The sequence below is a fragment of the Sinohyriopsis cumingii genome, chromosome 8 (genome assembly GCF_028554795.1).
Source record: "Sinohyriopsis cumingii isolate HCF-2022 chromosome 8, ASM2855479v2, whole genome shotgun sequence".
In the NCBI taxonomy this organism is placed as follows: domain Eukaryota; kingdom Metazoa; phylum Mollusca; class Bivalvia; order Unionida; family Unionidae; genus Sinohyriopsis; species Sinohyriopsis cumingii.
The window spans coordinates 107,629,629-107,646,843 of NC_142968.1; the positions used below are offsets into that span (position 1 = coordinate 107,629,629).

A 17,215-nucleotide genomic window follows, 5' to 3' on the forward strand; every position below is an offset into this window, starting at 1 on the left:
CAATTTCTCTAGATCTTGAAAACGGTCATTGCGAAAAATATGTTTTGCATCAGGTGTAAAGGAATAGCGTTGTTGATTATGAAAGTAAAATCTGATTTGGAGTTACAGGCAACTACTTATTTTATTAGCCTCTCAACCTGCGTTTATGTGCTGGCGTATTAAATATCGTATTCAAAAGAATAAAGGTTACTAATTGACATACAAATAACTACATAAAAATAGAACAATTAACATAATTTTTCTGAGTGCATACGGGCAAATTGCACCCATCAGTAGAATTGAACATAAAACCATATTTATCGTACCGTTGCCGCCGCACAGATACTATTGACTACAAATAGGGAAGTCGCACCGAACTAGATTTTTGTAGTGGGCCCCTGCAAATTAATATTTTGTAGTAAAAACGAGGCACTCATTGATAATCGCCTACTGTGGTAGACACGGTCTACGTTTTGATACTGCTTATTTTATTCAAGCCTGTGACATAAGGCAAATAGTATTTTCCCATATGGTCATGCAGCAACAACGGACAATATATAAACTCTTTAATGTCTCATGTACGACATGTTGCAGTATTAGCCTTTTCAAATCCTGATTTCTGTGAAATGCTTTCTATTACATAAATTAGCGAATAGGGTCGTTTGGATTTGTAAATATTACAGTTTGACAAAATAGGTGGATTCTCCACTCACTTTGCATCAGCAGTAATTGCAACGATTTTCCTGAATTGTGTTACAAAGTTTGCACGATCTCAGTGCTGCCAACCAATGAGGTTTGCTGTACAATTAACCATCTTGTACAAATTATACTTGTTTTGGACAAAAGCATGCATTCAAAAGACAGGTGACGTTTATGAAAATTTGAAACACCTTTGTCCTCATTTCTATGAGTTAAACGTCTCTATATATAGCTACCAAGACAATGAGGAAATATTCCATTACTAGAAAAATGAAACATCGTGCATGATTTATCAGTGAAATAAGTGGCCGGATGATTCAAGATACAGCAAACCAATGTATACATAACCACATGAAAATATAGTGTATGTATGAACAGCATAGGTACGCATCGTAGATCAAGATTGAAGATTCTGAACAATATTTCAAGATAACGACTAACAAAAATGGTTTGTTATACGGTTTTTGTTTTGTTGCATTTTCTTCTACGTCTTGAGTATGAGATGCAAAAGGTCGTTCAAGATGTATCGTAAATGTTTTAGAGAAATATTGACCGATTTGTAAGACGCTGGTCAATCAATGTCTACGTTCCTAGATGTCCTTGAAACATTTAAGCATATATAACCTTTATTTATGATCACTGTCATCATACTTATGTAGTTCAGTTTTATAATAGAACTTATAATTTTGATTATTTTGGTAGATAATATAAAATCTCAAAATCTCCTGTACCGCTAAAAATGCTTGATCGAATTAGATGAGAGAATGGAAGTATGTCATGAATCCTCTGAATTGACAAGAGTGGACGTTTTTGGTTCCCGAAAGAGTAAATGTCATCTCTTTCTTTCTCTGTCTCACAATAAACATTAATGAGATGTATTTATATTTCAAAATAATTTCGTCTCCATTCTCAATGACACATTCTCTGTGGTTTTGCTTACACTTTTCTTTCTTATATATAGTTGCTGTAGGGTTTAACGCCATTTTTCAGCATAAGATTGGCTATACAATGCGGCCAGTATTAATGGTGGAGGAAGAACCCGGGAAACCCCCTGGAAAGAACCAACGACCCACGAGGCTTTCTCACATACCCACATTGACCGAATCTGAGACTCGAACACACGCTGATAGAGGTGAGATGGCACTGATCTGTAACCGGAGAGCGCTTTATACCACTCGGCCACTTGGGGCCACTTTTATATATAGCCAAAACAAAACGCTTAGCCAAATTCAACAATTATTTTCTTTCTCTAGAATAAAAAGTGAGAGTATAAAATATTGTGAATTAAATCCCAAATGATCACCACGTTCTATCACAAGTCCAAAGCATAAAGTGTTCCGAATAATTCTAGTATTGTACGTGCTGATGTGCCAACAGTCCAAAATCTCGATTCAAATGGAAAAGTTGTTGCAATGCGCATTCATTCACAGTATGACTCCAAATGTCAATTTTAAATAGACAAAAACGCCATTTTCTTTCGAAAGTTATGTCTGGCGCGCGACTAAATTCACATTTATCTGGGCGGAGTTATGTGCGCATTAACAATATTGTTGTTGTGTAATGATGAATCTGCGCTTGTGTATTTATTTTGGAATACGGCATACATTCAGTTGCTTTGTTTCTTGTAGTGTGATTTGTATATATAATTTAGCCTTAGTAGAATAAGAAAATTAGCTTGTAATAAAAGGTTCCTGCATTTGTATGGAAAAATATGAACTCTTTTTGTCGGATGAATATACTGCACTCCCAATGTCGTGCAGTATTTCCATTAAAAAAATACGTTATATTATATACACAGTTTATATCCAAAGTTGATGTCATGTATTAAATTTGTACTGCAGTAAGCGAGTAATCAGATATAAATTGTATATGTCATGATATTGCATGTAGTCTTGACTTGGTCATAAAAGAAACGGATTACGATTACGTTGATATCTACAAATAATTTCATTTTGCAACAAATTGTATACCTCTTCGCTTATTCTATTTCTATGGTTTTTTAGAATTCTTAGTTCCATTATGTGGCTTGTTTTTGTCAATATATGTGAAATCTACCGACAGATTCTCCTCCCCCATTGTATGGGTGATTTCGCCGAATTTTCAAGTCCCCATGCACTCTCTTGTCTTGACATGTACTCTAACAGTCATAGAAATCACATCTGGTATAATGTAGATACCAACAACTATCTGACACTCAAAGCACATCAAAATGAGAATGTTTGATATGCAAAAGACTTTAAACAAACTATGATGATTACATTTTTTTCATAGGTTCCCTATGAATGATACATTACACTTACCTATGTCATCCTGAAGTGGATATATTTATGCAAAACTACATTTAAAGTTAACACTGATTCAAACACGAGACTGTAAAGCAATTTATTTGTCTCAACAAATGACAATATAATGTGACTGTGATTTATGGATCACGATGTAAAGTTTACACTGATTGCTTATGAAATATTAAAGCATTTAACTATGTGAAAGAAAATAATAGTTTTACATATCTACGGATCAAAATGATCTAAATTAACTGCAATTAAACGTACAGATTAACCTGCTTTTCTTGCCATTCCCTTAGATGATTATCTGTCTCCGGGTAAAGGTCCTTATTCTGCAGTCAGTGCATCGTCCACCTTTCCGGTGCATTAGTCGTGGTGTGTCGCTGATAATTTAATTAATGAATCGATCTTATCACGTCATGAAGTACTACGACACTGTGTAAATAAAAATTAACATTTTTAAATAAAGACCCAAAACCTACAATATATTTCTTTGCTTGGATGTATTTAATATACTGAATATATTTAATTGACTACATATTCAGTCCATTAAGTCAAGCAAATCGTAAGAATTTCGTGCTTTGGGATTCGTGTTTGTCCTCAAAATGAGGACATGAATCCTCCTTGTGTATCCGAGGTTCTTAACAGAAAACTTAAAGATCGTTATGATTTTATAATTACATAAAAAAAAGAAAAAAAGGACCCTGCAATTAGTTACCCATAAAATGGTAAGGGAACATCTGTTTGGAAGTTTAGAAATTAGTCAAATTTGAAACGATGGTAGACTTTAGATTTATCTTATCATAAAATAAAGAAAATTGTATGTCAGTGAATGAATGTTTTGTTTCTTTATTTTTTTATTTTATTTTTTTTTTCTTGGTATTGCACAACTACTCAGCCAAAGTAGGTTTTGAAAGGTCTAAGCAGCCTAAATCCCAACTTGATTTCCCAATTTTATTTTGCACATGCTATTTCTCTAACCTTAGTAGTGAATGGGGCCACCCTAGCCTCATTCACTACTAACCTTATATTTTTTCCACAGGGCTGATATTGCGATTATTCAGATTGTATAAGAATTTATCCAATCTATGTTGCAGTTGTAACAATCTCTGTTAACGTCAGACAATCGTAAAATGTACAGTGCTTTAACAAATGTAGAGAGAGAGAGAGAGAGAGATTCTCTTACTGATATATCAGTATCATGCCTGATAATTTATTGTGCTTTCAGATCTTATTTAAACTACCTGAGACATCAGGAGGGATTAGTGACATGAGACGGGATATTAGTCATTGGATCTGTACAGACTATGATTACTCATCACTGAATCTATTAATTGGTGCACTTTGATGTTGTTTTTATGCGTTTAACGGGATATAAACTCTCAATTACCGAGTCACGCTGCAAATAACGCCAAAATTCTACATTCACAGTAGCATTTGAAGATATCCTAATTTACTATTTTCAGTTAACTTTGCTTAAGCAAATGAAGGCAGTTCGAATTAAAACAACAGTATATGACCTAGTATATGAGATAACAATTTCGAATTAACCACAGGAATGAAAATAGCGTAGGAACATTGCAAATGGCTCAAAGTGAAACTACATATTGTTCATGGATGTCTTGTAGACTCGTTAATACAACAAGAAGACAATTTGGAAGGATTTTTTATTTCTTTTATATGATGCACCATCATATACGACCGAACAATATCAGCATTTATTACATCTTCACAAAGCTACTGTATGCCTAATTTCTGACTCAAAAATAACTTACTTAGCAAAGAAACTAAAGGGGACGAAAATAAAACAAGAAGCATTGAGTTGAAATAATGATCAACTAAACAATTTACCTACACATTAGACAAGCAAGCACGAAAGAGATTTCCCTACCAGTGAAGAGTTTATAGTTGATAAGTTAATGGACTAGTGACAGGCGAGTATAAGAAGATATAAAATGGATATAAATACAATTTGACCGATATAAATGTCTTTTCAAAATACCCTTGGACTGAAAAAAAGAAAAGAAAAATGGGAAATGACATACACGATACGTTTAGAAAAAGCTCTAAAGAGAGAGAACCTGGAATGATTCAAGAGTTCTACAGCTGGAACGTTGGAGATTAAATGGAAGAAGATGTTGAATACTTTCAACTTACAGACAAAAAGGAATACCTAGTGGAACGGTTTACTACAACATTAAAGACCATGATCTGAACGTACTTAACTCAAAATTAAACAAGAAAATGATTTGACGTTTAGCCAGATCTAGTCGAAAGATACAAAATAACTCAGCACAGATCAATGGATATAGCTCCGGTTAAGGCAAGCAAGGACAAGAAGTGACGAAAAGTATGGGTCAAAGCATTCCGTTACATAACAATAGATATATTTTAAACGCTATCATCGAAAATAGGTAAACAATTTGGAATTTGAAAATGCATAAATATTTTGACAAGGGTGACTTTTCTAATTTTGCAAATAATATGTTTAAAACTGGGAAGTACTTTTACGTCTACCTCTGTTTGCAAGCTGGAGGACGTGCAGGGAGAGCAATCTGAAAGCAAGTTACACAAACAAGAGTTATATCCCTATGTGTAACAACGTCGCATATGTAAAGTTAAAAAGATGGTGATAACCAAAGAAACAAACTTAAAAAAGTAAGTATTCGTAGAATCGAAAGCTAAAAGGTAAATCTTTAAATAATTGGGAATCAGCTGAAAGATTATGACTTGAAAATTGATAATGGGAGAAAGCACAATGCAGAGATAGAAGTAGTAAAGAGTATACAAACTTTGAGTATTTGAAACCTAATGAGTTTATGTAATGCGAGACATGTAGATAATACAGCGTAATTTAGGCTTTTTACAAAACCAAATGAAAGAAAGGAAACTCTCCCCAGCAAAAAACGAAATGCTACACATAAAAGGTCAAACGACGACTACATTGTACTCATATAAAAGTATTTAATGGAATTAAAGAAGATTTGGAAAGAGACAACATTAAAACAGATTTCGTTTGCAAAATCTACATACAGTATAAAAGACCACAGTGTAGCATGTGAGGTTTTGAAGATACAAAAGGTAATCAAAAATTCACACAAATATTTATTCAGCCTAGCCAATATTGAAACTTCTTTCAAATATCTTTTAAAGAAGGTACATCAGTCAAGGTATGGTGTGCTTTATTTAAAATTTTAGTCCACCCATCCACCGAATCTAAAACAACCAATGACTATTATAAACGTCCGACTGCGAAGAATTCAGCAAGTACATTCAAACTCAGCAAGTGAAATTACTTTGTATTTTGTTATTTCGCTGTCAGTATCAATCAGACTTGTGTCACGTTGTTCTTTCATTTGGTTTTAATTCCGTTCCCTCTCTGGGGTTTTTCTTTTTGTTATTAATTATTGGTTTTATTTTTTTTAATTAAGTTTTGGAAATCGCATTGAATGACGATTTAACTATAAATTTGGCTTTAGCCTAGACATTTTACAAACAACATTATAATTTCCAATTACCTTATATGTACTTGTAAATATTCCTCTGATTGATATATTATGTGTTTATCTTCGGAGGGGTCGGTTAATACACAAGTATATACATTTTAATATTTGGTACAAATAATGGTATTCGAAATAAACACTAAGAATAATTATGTGACATTATTGCCAACAAATTCACAGATTATTAAAAACAGATGCAGAAAAGATAAAGAATATGTCGTATTGTAATAAGTATAGAGAATAATGAGACAAATAATATATGCTGCACTTATCATATAAGAATGTAATGTCTACTAATTTAATTAACTGGAAACAATTAGGAAACACCTTTGCCATTAATTAGTAACATTATACAGTATATTGTTAATTTCTAAATATATGTTGATAGTTATGTTGAAATTATTCGCCATTTGTGATCACGTGATCATTTATTTCTGGTCATAGTTATCATCGGCTGTAAACACACGGGTCTCATTTCAATCACAAATGACATTCCAGGCAAACTAGCATACTCCTGCCCGTAGATTCCAGCCCCACCATTCCTGCAGACCACCTGTAAATGTTCTCCATTTTCAATGTTTGAAAGCGTAATCGTAGACGAACAAAGCAGCCTATGGGAACAAGAGGAATAATGTTTTGTATCATGCATTTACATAAGACAAAACATAAGGTATTAATTTAAACAAAAATCTTAACGTGGTTAATGGTAATATACATGTGTTTATAATCACAAAACTGATCATCAGTTACACGACTTCTTGAATCACACACAAACACCAAACACAAACATATAGGATATGCTATAAGGCAGTTTTGCAAGTACATTTGTAACATAAAAATGCACTGTAGAACTTATATTAACTATGTTATTAAACAATTGAAGCTAACAAATCAATGTACACATTCTGAAAAAAAGCAAGAACCCGCATTAATAATTATAAATAACGAACGAATACTAACGTAAGAAGCATTCATATAGCAAACTATATCCCGATACAAAAGTACTGGTCTCAACAAACAATGATATTGTATGGGCTATACAGGCACGCAGCAGTGATAAATGCATTCAATTTGCACCCCTGAGTCCCCAGGTTCGATCCTAGAGATCACTCAGCTTTATGACGATTTCTATAGACACAAGTGTTACTTTCATTAAATGATTATTCAAAGTCACCATGTACCTTTCAACATAACTAGACCGTATCATTAGGACTAATGAAGAATATGAGAGTAAAACAATTTTGTTTTAAACGTCACTGAAAAGAACCAGATTAAACTTCTAAGGGTACACGTTCCTATTAATTCAGCTGTTTTCTTTGGTAAATGTTGTATTTGGAAAGAGACTCATTTTAAAGCTATGTACCAAGAGAATATTTCCCTTTCAATTATATTGACTAGCATAGAAAGTGAGCGATAGATGTTTGTGACGTGTTACCTCATCAATAGCATTGTATAGGTCCTCCTGGGATTCTTGATCCAAACATCCATGTCGAGAGATGTTTAAGCTTGGAAACTTTGATCTAGTAGATGTCTCAGCACTACTTACTCTCTTGCCTTTTAGATCTTTTAAATGCATTTCCTCCAGTTTCATCCCGTTATCATTCCCTTCCATACTAGACCAACGGTTTTGCTTGGAACTGACCACAGAGTCATCCATACTTTCCCGTCTTCCAACTGTTTGTGTTAATTGAATAACAGTTTCCAAAGATAATGTTTTCCGATCTAGAATCCAAACGTCTTGGTTGTGGCCGAAAAGTTTATGCAAGCTCCTGGATTTTCTGTGTATACTAGGGTAATTCGATCTCTTAGTGCTTCTGTGCGCATTTTCTTGCATTGGTGGGATGGGAAGAGGCCTGTTCTGCTTCTTAATACGTAAGCCGTCTTGACAGGCTTCATTATATACTTGTCCTGCACATGACCGATGCATCTTCAGAGAACCTATAATAATTTAGAATTGAACCCGAACAAGAAAAATCAAGGTTAGCTTCCTGCAGATATTGTTTGTTCTGTAACCAACGTCGGGCCTATGTATCTTCAAACGTTTAAAGCACGAGAGTCTGTCCAAATTCAGATGACTGAATGATTTTATTTCAGTAAACATGTCTCAATAAATGTGGAAGAAAGGGTGCAACATCTCATAATAAAAGAACAAACATTAGTAGTGAAAATATAGAAGATATTCAATTCCAATTCCATTCTTTTAAATCTGCTCTTAATCTTTGATTTGTAAACTTTCTTAACTATACGGTGTTTTATATATTTTATACGAGTACTGATATAAGTTTAAATGGTCATCTGCACAATAATTGGATATAGCTAGTATCATCAATATATTTATATAGTTCTGGCATGGGGATAAATGCAAGCAAATAAAAGCATACAGGCGTTCACAGTGAGATGCTATAACAATTGACCTCGTTTATCTTTTGCATACCATTTTCATTTAGATTGTTATGCGTTATTATGATTTCGTTCTATAAATGTATTCCTTCCAAATATGATGACTGAGTATAACATTTTAGTATATTCTCTGGTTAGACACGTTGAAAACACCAAAACCACCACCTTCGCTAGCGAAGGTTTCAGTATGTTAACCCTATCTACACCTTGTCGTATCGAAGGGATATTTATGTGCTGAGGTTTGTGAATTTCACCGCATCCAATCAAAATTAAGTTGTTCGACTTTCAACATGATCGAAAGAAGGGGAGCACATAACTTGAATGGTCTCATAAATAAGCCATTTTCCACAGCCGGTCCATGTTTGTACAACTACCTTTCACTCAAATAAGCATGTAATGGCTTCCCTCTGGTACGAAGTCATACTTTCGATATTAATATGATGAAGTATCCTTCTGAAGTCATTGCCTCCATCTGTTTCGGCCGCTGTTGCACGCTATTGGTTAGTTGACATTTCATACTAAGGGAGGCAACGCATGAAATCCATTAGATGTCGCTAGGACAAAACACTAAAATATATATTCGATTCGCCAAGGTGTAGAGAGGGTTAACATATCAGAACCTTGGCTATCAAAAATGCAAAAGCAATAAATAAAGAGTTTTAGCAAAATTTTGACTGTTAAAAATATTCTGAAATTTTTACATTCCTAAGAAGGTATGTCATATAAGATCTGTAATAAAAAATGCAGACTGCTGAATGCTATCACATAATAATCAATCTTGCTACCAAAAGGTCGTGACCCATAGCGCCGTCAAGGAACCTTTTGTACAGCCCGGAATTCTTGGAAATGCTAACATTTACTGAACGTTTAGAGGGTTATTGCTGTCGCATAAACTCTCAATGTTTAAAAAACATATTCCGAACTATACATGGCTGCAACACTTCATTTTCTTAAAGACTGTACCTTCTGTAAACATTGTAAACAAGAACACATATGTAATTTAATAGTAGAGCATTACTCACAACACATATTAAAAATGTGTATTTACCCTTAAGTTTGACTAAACTTACAAATCCAACGATGACCAAGAGGATAGCACATAAGACTAATCCTATTCCAAGAGGAACTTGCTGGACACCTGAAAAAGGATATTAACATCGTTCAATGTGGTTGCTCTTAGTAACACTGGAAATCATATCGAAACAATTTGGTGTCTTACGAAAAATAGCAGATGTATGCTGATGGAGGCTCTGTAGATTAACATGTATGTATAAAAACACAATAGCAATACTATGATCTTATCACGTTCAGAAATATATATCAGCGACACTTCTACCAAATAAATGTATATAACTTGATAGGTATAACTAGTTCTCTGCAAATGGACGTCTGAAAGTAAATGTGTTTATATATAAATAGCCATATTTAATGACAATGAGATCATTGAACGTCCAATTCACTTTAAAATAGATACATATGTGAATCTTAAACAAGGTGTCATCACATATTCATGTTTTCATCTGAGAAGTCATCGCATAAAGTCTTTATTAATAAGTTCATGTATACTGTCTGGATATAGGTAGGACGAATTATTTTGCCTGTAGCTAATGAGTATGCGAGTTGGCTAGAACAGAAACAATGAGCCCAATCGAGATATAAAACAGCTTATATAAGATGTTTTAGATACTCTCATTTATAATTTTCATCATCTCCTGACATTACTATGAAGAAAACGTCAGATATTAAATAAATATATGCTCCTTTTGATTATCTTTAAACTTCTTTCATAAATTCATTCCTGACGTACACGAATATCTCCGAAGAGTTAAATCAAGCCATAATAAAGTAAAATGGATGAAGTCATAATTTTATGATGCACTTCTTGTATCGGCAACGGATGCCGTTTGGCGAAACCGTATTCAGTAAAATATTGTTCGTTTAATTCATTTCAAGCAATATGTAACAATATTAGAGTAGTATGAAGACTTGAAAACGTATAGTGTTCATATACTAAGAAATATAAGACAAAATTCGATTTTTGTTATCGATACTTTATTCTCACTAAACAAAGCATTCTTATTGCCATGTATTTCAGATACTTCGAGACGCAGTACACTAGTTATATTCTAAACTCTACCTACTTGCCACAAAATATTTGCTATATCTAGTGTCCGACATTTCTGGAAACATTTACCTTCACTGTATTTTGGGATGCCATCAGACGCAGTGGCAACTGAAAGTAAATCGATGTGCATATTACTATGATACAGAAAGACTCAAAATCAATCAGATAGTTAAAGAGTTTCCTATTCCTGTCAAAACAGGTGCGTCGCATATATATATATATATATATATATATATATATATATATATATATATATATATATATATATATATATATATATATATATATATATATATATATATATATATATACATATATATATATTTATATATATATATTTATATATAGTATATGCATACTGTCTGAATTAGCCCACTCGAGATATAAAACAGTACATGTATTACAATATGTTTTAATACTCTAATTCATAATTAGCATCAGTTACTAACATCTCTTAATATGACTTTGAAGACAAATATTTAGATATTAAAACATTATTATTTTAAAACTTCAATCATAATTCATTCATGACGTACATAAATATCTCAGATGAATTGTATGCCTCCAATATGTACAAACCTTTATCTATGCTGTTATCGCTCTTTCATTGATATTTCTCGTAGCTATGGTTATACCATCTGGGTTGTTCAATGCGATCTGTTAAATACATGCTGTTCAGATATGATATATTCATCTATATTGTATCTATATATGTGTGTGTGTGTGTGTGTGTATGTGTGTGTGTGTTGTCTGGTCTTCAAAGAAATAAAACTTATTTGGAGAATTTGAAAACAAAATCAAGTTTGGTTTAAAAATCGCACTTTAATTGAAATGCATATATAGAACAGCTACATGGTCTAGATCTTCTCATTACTCTCTAAGTGGTATGAATAATTCAAAAGCTCATCCAAATGTGTTATAACGTCTTTCATTTGATATCTCATTTCGAGGAGGCACAAAACTATGTATCTTACGGGGGAAAAGACAGATAGAAAAGCTACTGAAACAGTGAGTTCGTTTTAAGACAAGAGATACTGCAATGTGCACATGCCAAATTAACCAGCTTTAGAAATATTTAAGACAAGGTAGATAATTAGACTATTCTTGAGATTCAATTCGTCATGCAACCTGACCTTTATGACGTATTGGAAACGTTCGATTTATTGCACAATATCTCAACAGATGTTTTACTCTTAGACATACCCTTTTGGTTACAAACCGGTCCCTTGGAGACCAAATGTCTTTTATATTGGTTGTCATCATATGGATAATGTACTAATTTAGCATTTTATTTATTTATTTTTCTTTATTGACAATAAGCCAATCTACTATGCAGGCCTGAGCGTATTTACGTATACAAAACACATTGATGGATATGCACAGTAAACGCGTAATCAGAATACAATAACATAATTACGAATACCTTGTATACATTTCAACAATGCAGACCTAAAAACAGACAGTGTACATTTCTGCAAGCTACTATTTATTGGAAGAAAATTTGAGGTAGATTTGCAGTCCAAGATCCGCGATTGCAGTGAAATCGGCCACTAGGGTGGTACTCGTTCACTGAATATTTGGTGTTAGAATAGACTGCATGCGCCATATTACTACAGTTCAAGCATACTTAGAATCTCACAGTTTCATTTCAGTCAGACAAGTCGATTTGACCAGAAAATACACGGAATGTACCTAATCATATTTTTCGATTTGACCAGAAAATACACGGAATGTACCTAATCATATTTTTTACTCTTTCTTAGCACTGCACGACACAGTAAACTGTTTCATATTGGTTGTTGACTGTAAGTTGTTGTGTGTTTTAATTATCCTCATATCTCTGTTTCGGTATTGACATGTTGTTCTATATTTATTGTCTAGTGTCGTAGTTTGCATGGCTGTCGTGGTTGATTTGCACTCCTATACGTGCAGTATCGATGAATAATGGATGATGAATTTTGTTTGTTGTTTGATGCCATCATCCACTGTGGTAGTGAATTTTTCAGATGTATTAGAATCACTGAGTGTATATTACATACTTTCAGATAGTACGTCTATTGTTGTTCTTGATGGAAGGGATGGGTGCATTAATTGAAATTTTAACCATCCTGATTCCTGTAGTCTACGAACCGTATTTTTCATGACTTTGAAATGTAAAGTGCTGATAATTTATTCTTACTGTAATTCTAAGTTCTTTGTCAGCAGATTTGAAGAAAACAACAGTTGTCTGCAGATTTGAAGAAGAAAAAACATATATTTATATTAAACTTTATTAAATATTTTCGGTTCATAAACAGATGACTTTTGAACAAAGCGTGTCACCTTGCATGGAGGATATAACATATTTACTTGTGGCCAAATCTGCTGCAAGTTGGCAGTTGTAACTTTTATCTTCCAAACATTTAACAAGTGGTTATGTGCTCATATGGTGAAATACAGTGTGATCTGCTGACGGTGGGGTCACATGTCGAGTACATTGCTAATTAGTATGATCATACTTACATAACAAATGATAGGGCGTACTAATACCTAAAATGAGTTAATGTTAACAAGTATATTTCCACAAATGATAATGTGTATCCTACAATATGTCCATTCCGCATTTTAAACGTTTTTAGATGGAAACGAAAACCTTCAGGAAATATATCCAGGTTACATAAATGCTGTGCATGTTTAAGCACCATACGTGGAACATGCAAAGACAGAAAACTACTCACTGTATGGGTCTGGCGTGTAAGCTTCACTTTCGATACAAGAGCTGCACTCGGTACATACTTCGCATGAAAACGTGTTTAATTTGTCTTCCATCCTTAAATGTTCAATTGTTAGGATACATGCTCTGGCACGTATGATTTCCGTACAATTTAAATATGACCCATTTAGCTTCCACATGAACTTAACTCCCCTGATATCCCCGGCAATAGTACATGATAAATTCATCGGCTTATCCAATGTCGGCTCTGGGGATTTCACAATTTGCGGCTTTTCTGGAAGAAAATATCAAACGAAATGAACAAAGTTTTGGAAACAAATACAAATGTATTAGAGGCAAAATAATATTTTAGTCATCTCTTTTACGCATCACTGAAGGCGCATTTATTGATTAGTATTTAACGAAAAACAGCCACCTCAAACTAAAATCTGGTTTTGCATGTCAAAGCACCAGAGATCTACTGATGAATATTTTATAAGTGGATAACTAACGTCAAACTGAGTTATTTGAATTTCGTGTTTGTTTTGCTGGCAAATTCTTTGTTTCAAAAAGGTAATTCTTGCTTGTGGTAACTTGTTACCCATGCAAAATATTAAATTCTTTCTTTGAAAGAAACAGAATTCAAAAAAATATTTCAGCAATATATGCTTATTATTACAGATGAGCATTAATAATAATAATAATAATAATAACAAATTAGGATTGGGTAAGAAACATAAATAATAAAAATAATAACAAATTAGGATTGGGTAAGAAACATAAACATAAAATAAACACAAACAATAACCACATGTACATGTTCCGAATAGTGCAAATAACATTGAATTCTGATGCATTTGTATTTCCTTGTCATAAAATTGTTCCAACAATAACACTATACTTTAAGAGATATGTTCATATGTTTATGTCCATTGACAGGATGATTTAGATATGTGTATGTCTATTGACAGGTTGATTTAGATGTGTGTATGTTCAATGACAGGATGATTTAGATATGTATATGTCTATTAACAGGGTGATTTAGATATGTGTATGTCCACTGACAGGATGATTTATATATGTTTATGTATATTGACAGGTTGATTTGATATTTGTATGTTCAATGACAGGATGATTTAGATATGTGTATGTCCATTAACTGGATGATTTAGATATGTATATGTCCATTGACGGGATGATTTAGATATGTTTATGTCTATTGACAGTGTGATTTAGATATATGTAGCCAATTGACAGGATGATTTAGATATGTGTATGGCCATTAACTGGATACTTTGGATAATTTGTACAACGACTTAGATACATTCGTCTTTTGAAATGGTTTTGCTTATAGTATGATGTGTGTTATTATTTTGTCCCTGCATATAAGACATCAATTGAGATTTACGAAGAGTATTATCTTATTTTATTATTTTTTGTGCCTGAATAACTTTTATTAATTTTTTAACGCAGATTTAAAACTCATTAAATGTTCCTTCTTATTCAAATCTCTCTCACCCACTCATTCACTCAATTAATCCATCGATGTTCTGAATACCCTGAAGAAAATCCAATACTCATACCCGTGATCCGCAGAGACATATGAAACTATTTTTTTATTAATCGGTCGTATAACAAGATATTTTAAAACGTGTTTCCATGGGCAGTTACATTCTTTCTAGTAGGAGAACACGTTTAGGCGAGAAATTGTTGTCACCGACAATATTTTATATTTTAAAAAATGAACTTTTCTGATATATTATTATCGTTTTAATTATCCCATTTTGATGTTGGCTTATCCAGAACCATTCCAAGTCGATAAGTAATTGTACAGACAACATAAGCAATATAACGGACTTTTAAATGATGGACGCATGTCAAACCTTTCTAACTTAAAATAGGGGCAAAGAAAAATGATTTAAGTACAAGTGTACTGCTGCTAGGAACGTGTCATAAATGTTTCAAAATGAAACTAAAACTGTAGATACAATTCTTGTTCCTCGTGGTTTGGTAGGAAAACAAACATAGAGACTCTCATAGAATTATGTTCACCTTATATATCCAATCCGGATCCCTATAATTCAAATTATTGCCTATTTATCACAAAATACCTATTACTATCAGCTGCTTGGTGACATTCCTTTCTCCCCCAGTCACACTCTTTATCAGCCCCGTAAAGTTTTCACTGTTTTCCTGCCTCATGTTGACGAAACTCACGGACAACATGTACTGCTTCGAACGATTCATTATTTCGCAATGTACTGCGGAATCCTTCACATCTTCACATTTCATATCCTCAACCTTGGCGATTGTGGTCCCTCTGGTGTTGAAAACCGTTATTGACGTGGTATCACTCTCTTCCTTTGAGTATCCCAGTATCCATTCCAACGTTGCACTGCATCCAGCCATGGCAAAGACCTTATCTTCCGAAGAAAAATGTATTTTCAAATTACGATCACACAGTTACTTTTAGCTACTTTCAGAATCTCAAATAAGGTTATAATAATATTCGAGAAATATATAAACGATTGCAAATTTATTTCTTTAAAACAAAACAACCAAATTAGTTAACTTTTTAATCAGTAATATGCTTAGATATAAAAGTTTAAATATGGTCTATATACGTACCACTGCATACATGTTGCGCTATCATATAAGCTATGCATATGCAAACAGTCAATAACCGTATGTGGTGCATTTTATCCGTAGCCTATTCAGTGAATAGAAGGATGATTTAAAGTAGGATTGATATATTTTCCTCATTCTGAGCAGAAGTCTATATGAAACTGTGTCCCGGAATTATTCATGTAAACAGTATCACCTTTTTCTTCGAACAATAGTTTTTCTTTCACTTAATGGTAACTTTTCTTTCATTTTGTTAGTTGTGGATATTAATATTTTTTGAAGTTACTTTCTATTTAAATTTCACTTTTTTGTGTGTCGTAACTTTTAACTCCCTGATAAATCATTTAACTTTGTTAGTTTCATCATATGTTTAGCAACATTTTTCTTTTTTCATATTCGTTGTATTGTCTTTAAGCATGTGAAGAACTCTTTTCACTGATTATATTTCTGAATTTAAAATATCAACAGCAGTTACATATCCTCTTAATTCGTATGCCTCTTGATCAAAAAGCAATATAAGAACATTTCTTTCTCTAGTCACAGCTTTACATGGTTGATTATTTAGTTTTTTAATTTGTTTCGTAGAATCATTATTTTATTTATTTGTTCTGACTTAGTACATTTATTTTCATTTCTTTTTCATCCTATTGGATTTCTGCGGTCCAAAAGAACGTCGAACATATGGTTTCGCAAGTTTTTTTTAAATACAATGTTCCATTTATAATTTTAAAATATGCTTTTTGTAACTTATATTCTTCTTCACTTAACCATATGTTCAGTAACTGTTTCTTTCATTATTTGATGAATAAATCGTTACTGAATGGGTGTACTAGGACCACGAGTCTGTATCAGGAATATAATAACTTGTAGTTGTATCAGCTCTAGGAGCAGGAGCTTTATCAGGAAT

The 17,215-nt window shown here is 33.0% G+C and overlaps 1 protein-coding gene across 1 annotated transcript; it reads right to left on the reverse strand.

The window, feature by feature from the left end:
* Positions 1-5,062: 5,062 nt before the first annotated feature.
* On the reverse strand, positions 5,063-16,680 carry LOC149794335 (uncharacterized). The gene is made up of 7 exons (XM_089968487.1): positions 16,312-16,680; positions 15,795-16,106; positions 13,709-13,978; positions 11,061-11,099; positions 9,915-10,004; positions 7,902-8,404; positions 5,063-7,077 (listed from the first exon to the last, which is right to left on the reverse strand). The coding sequence occupies exons 1-7, from the start codon at positions 16,379-16,381 to the stop codon at positions 7,039-7,041; spliced, it is 1,323 nt and encodes a 440-aa protein (XP_089824613.1). The 5' UTR covers positions 16,382-16,680; the 3' UTR covers positions 5,063-7,038.
* Between the last annotated feature and the right edge of the window lie 535 nt (positions 16,681-17,215).

Bases quoted from the DNA above. Each gene is read 5' to 3' on its own strand.
- LOC149794335 (XM_089968487.1), bottom strand. From the start codon at position 16,381: ATGCACCACATACGGTTATTGACTGTTTGCATATGCATAGCTTATATG. The intron at 16,107-16,311 runs GTACGTATATAG...TTTCTTCGGAAG, and splicing joins AGCGCAACATGTATGCAGTG to ATAAGGTCTTTGCCATGGCT. The intron at 11,100-13,708 runs GTGAGTAGTTTT...ATTTACTTTCAG, and splicing joins TTACACGCCAGACCCATACA to TTGCCACTGCGTCTGATGGC.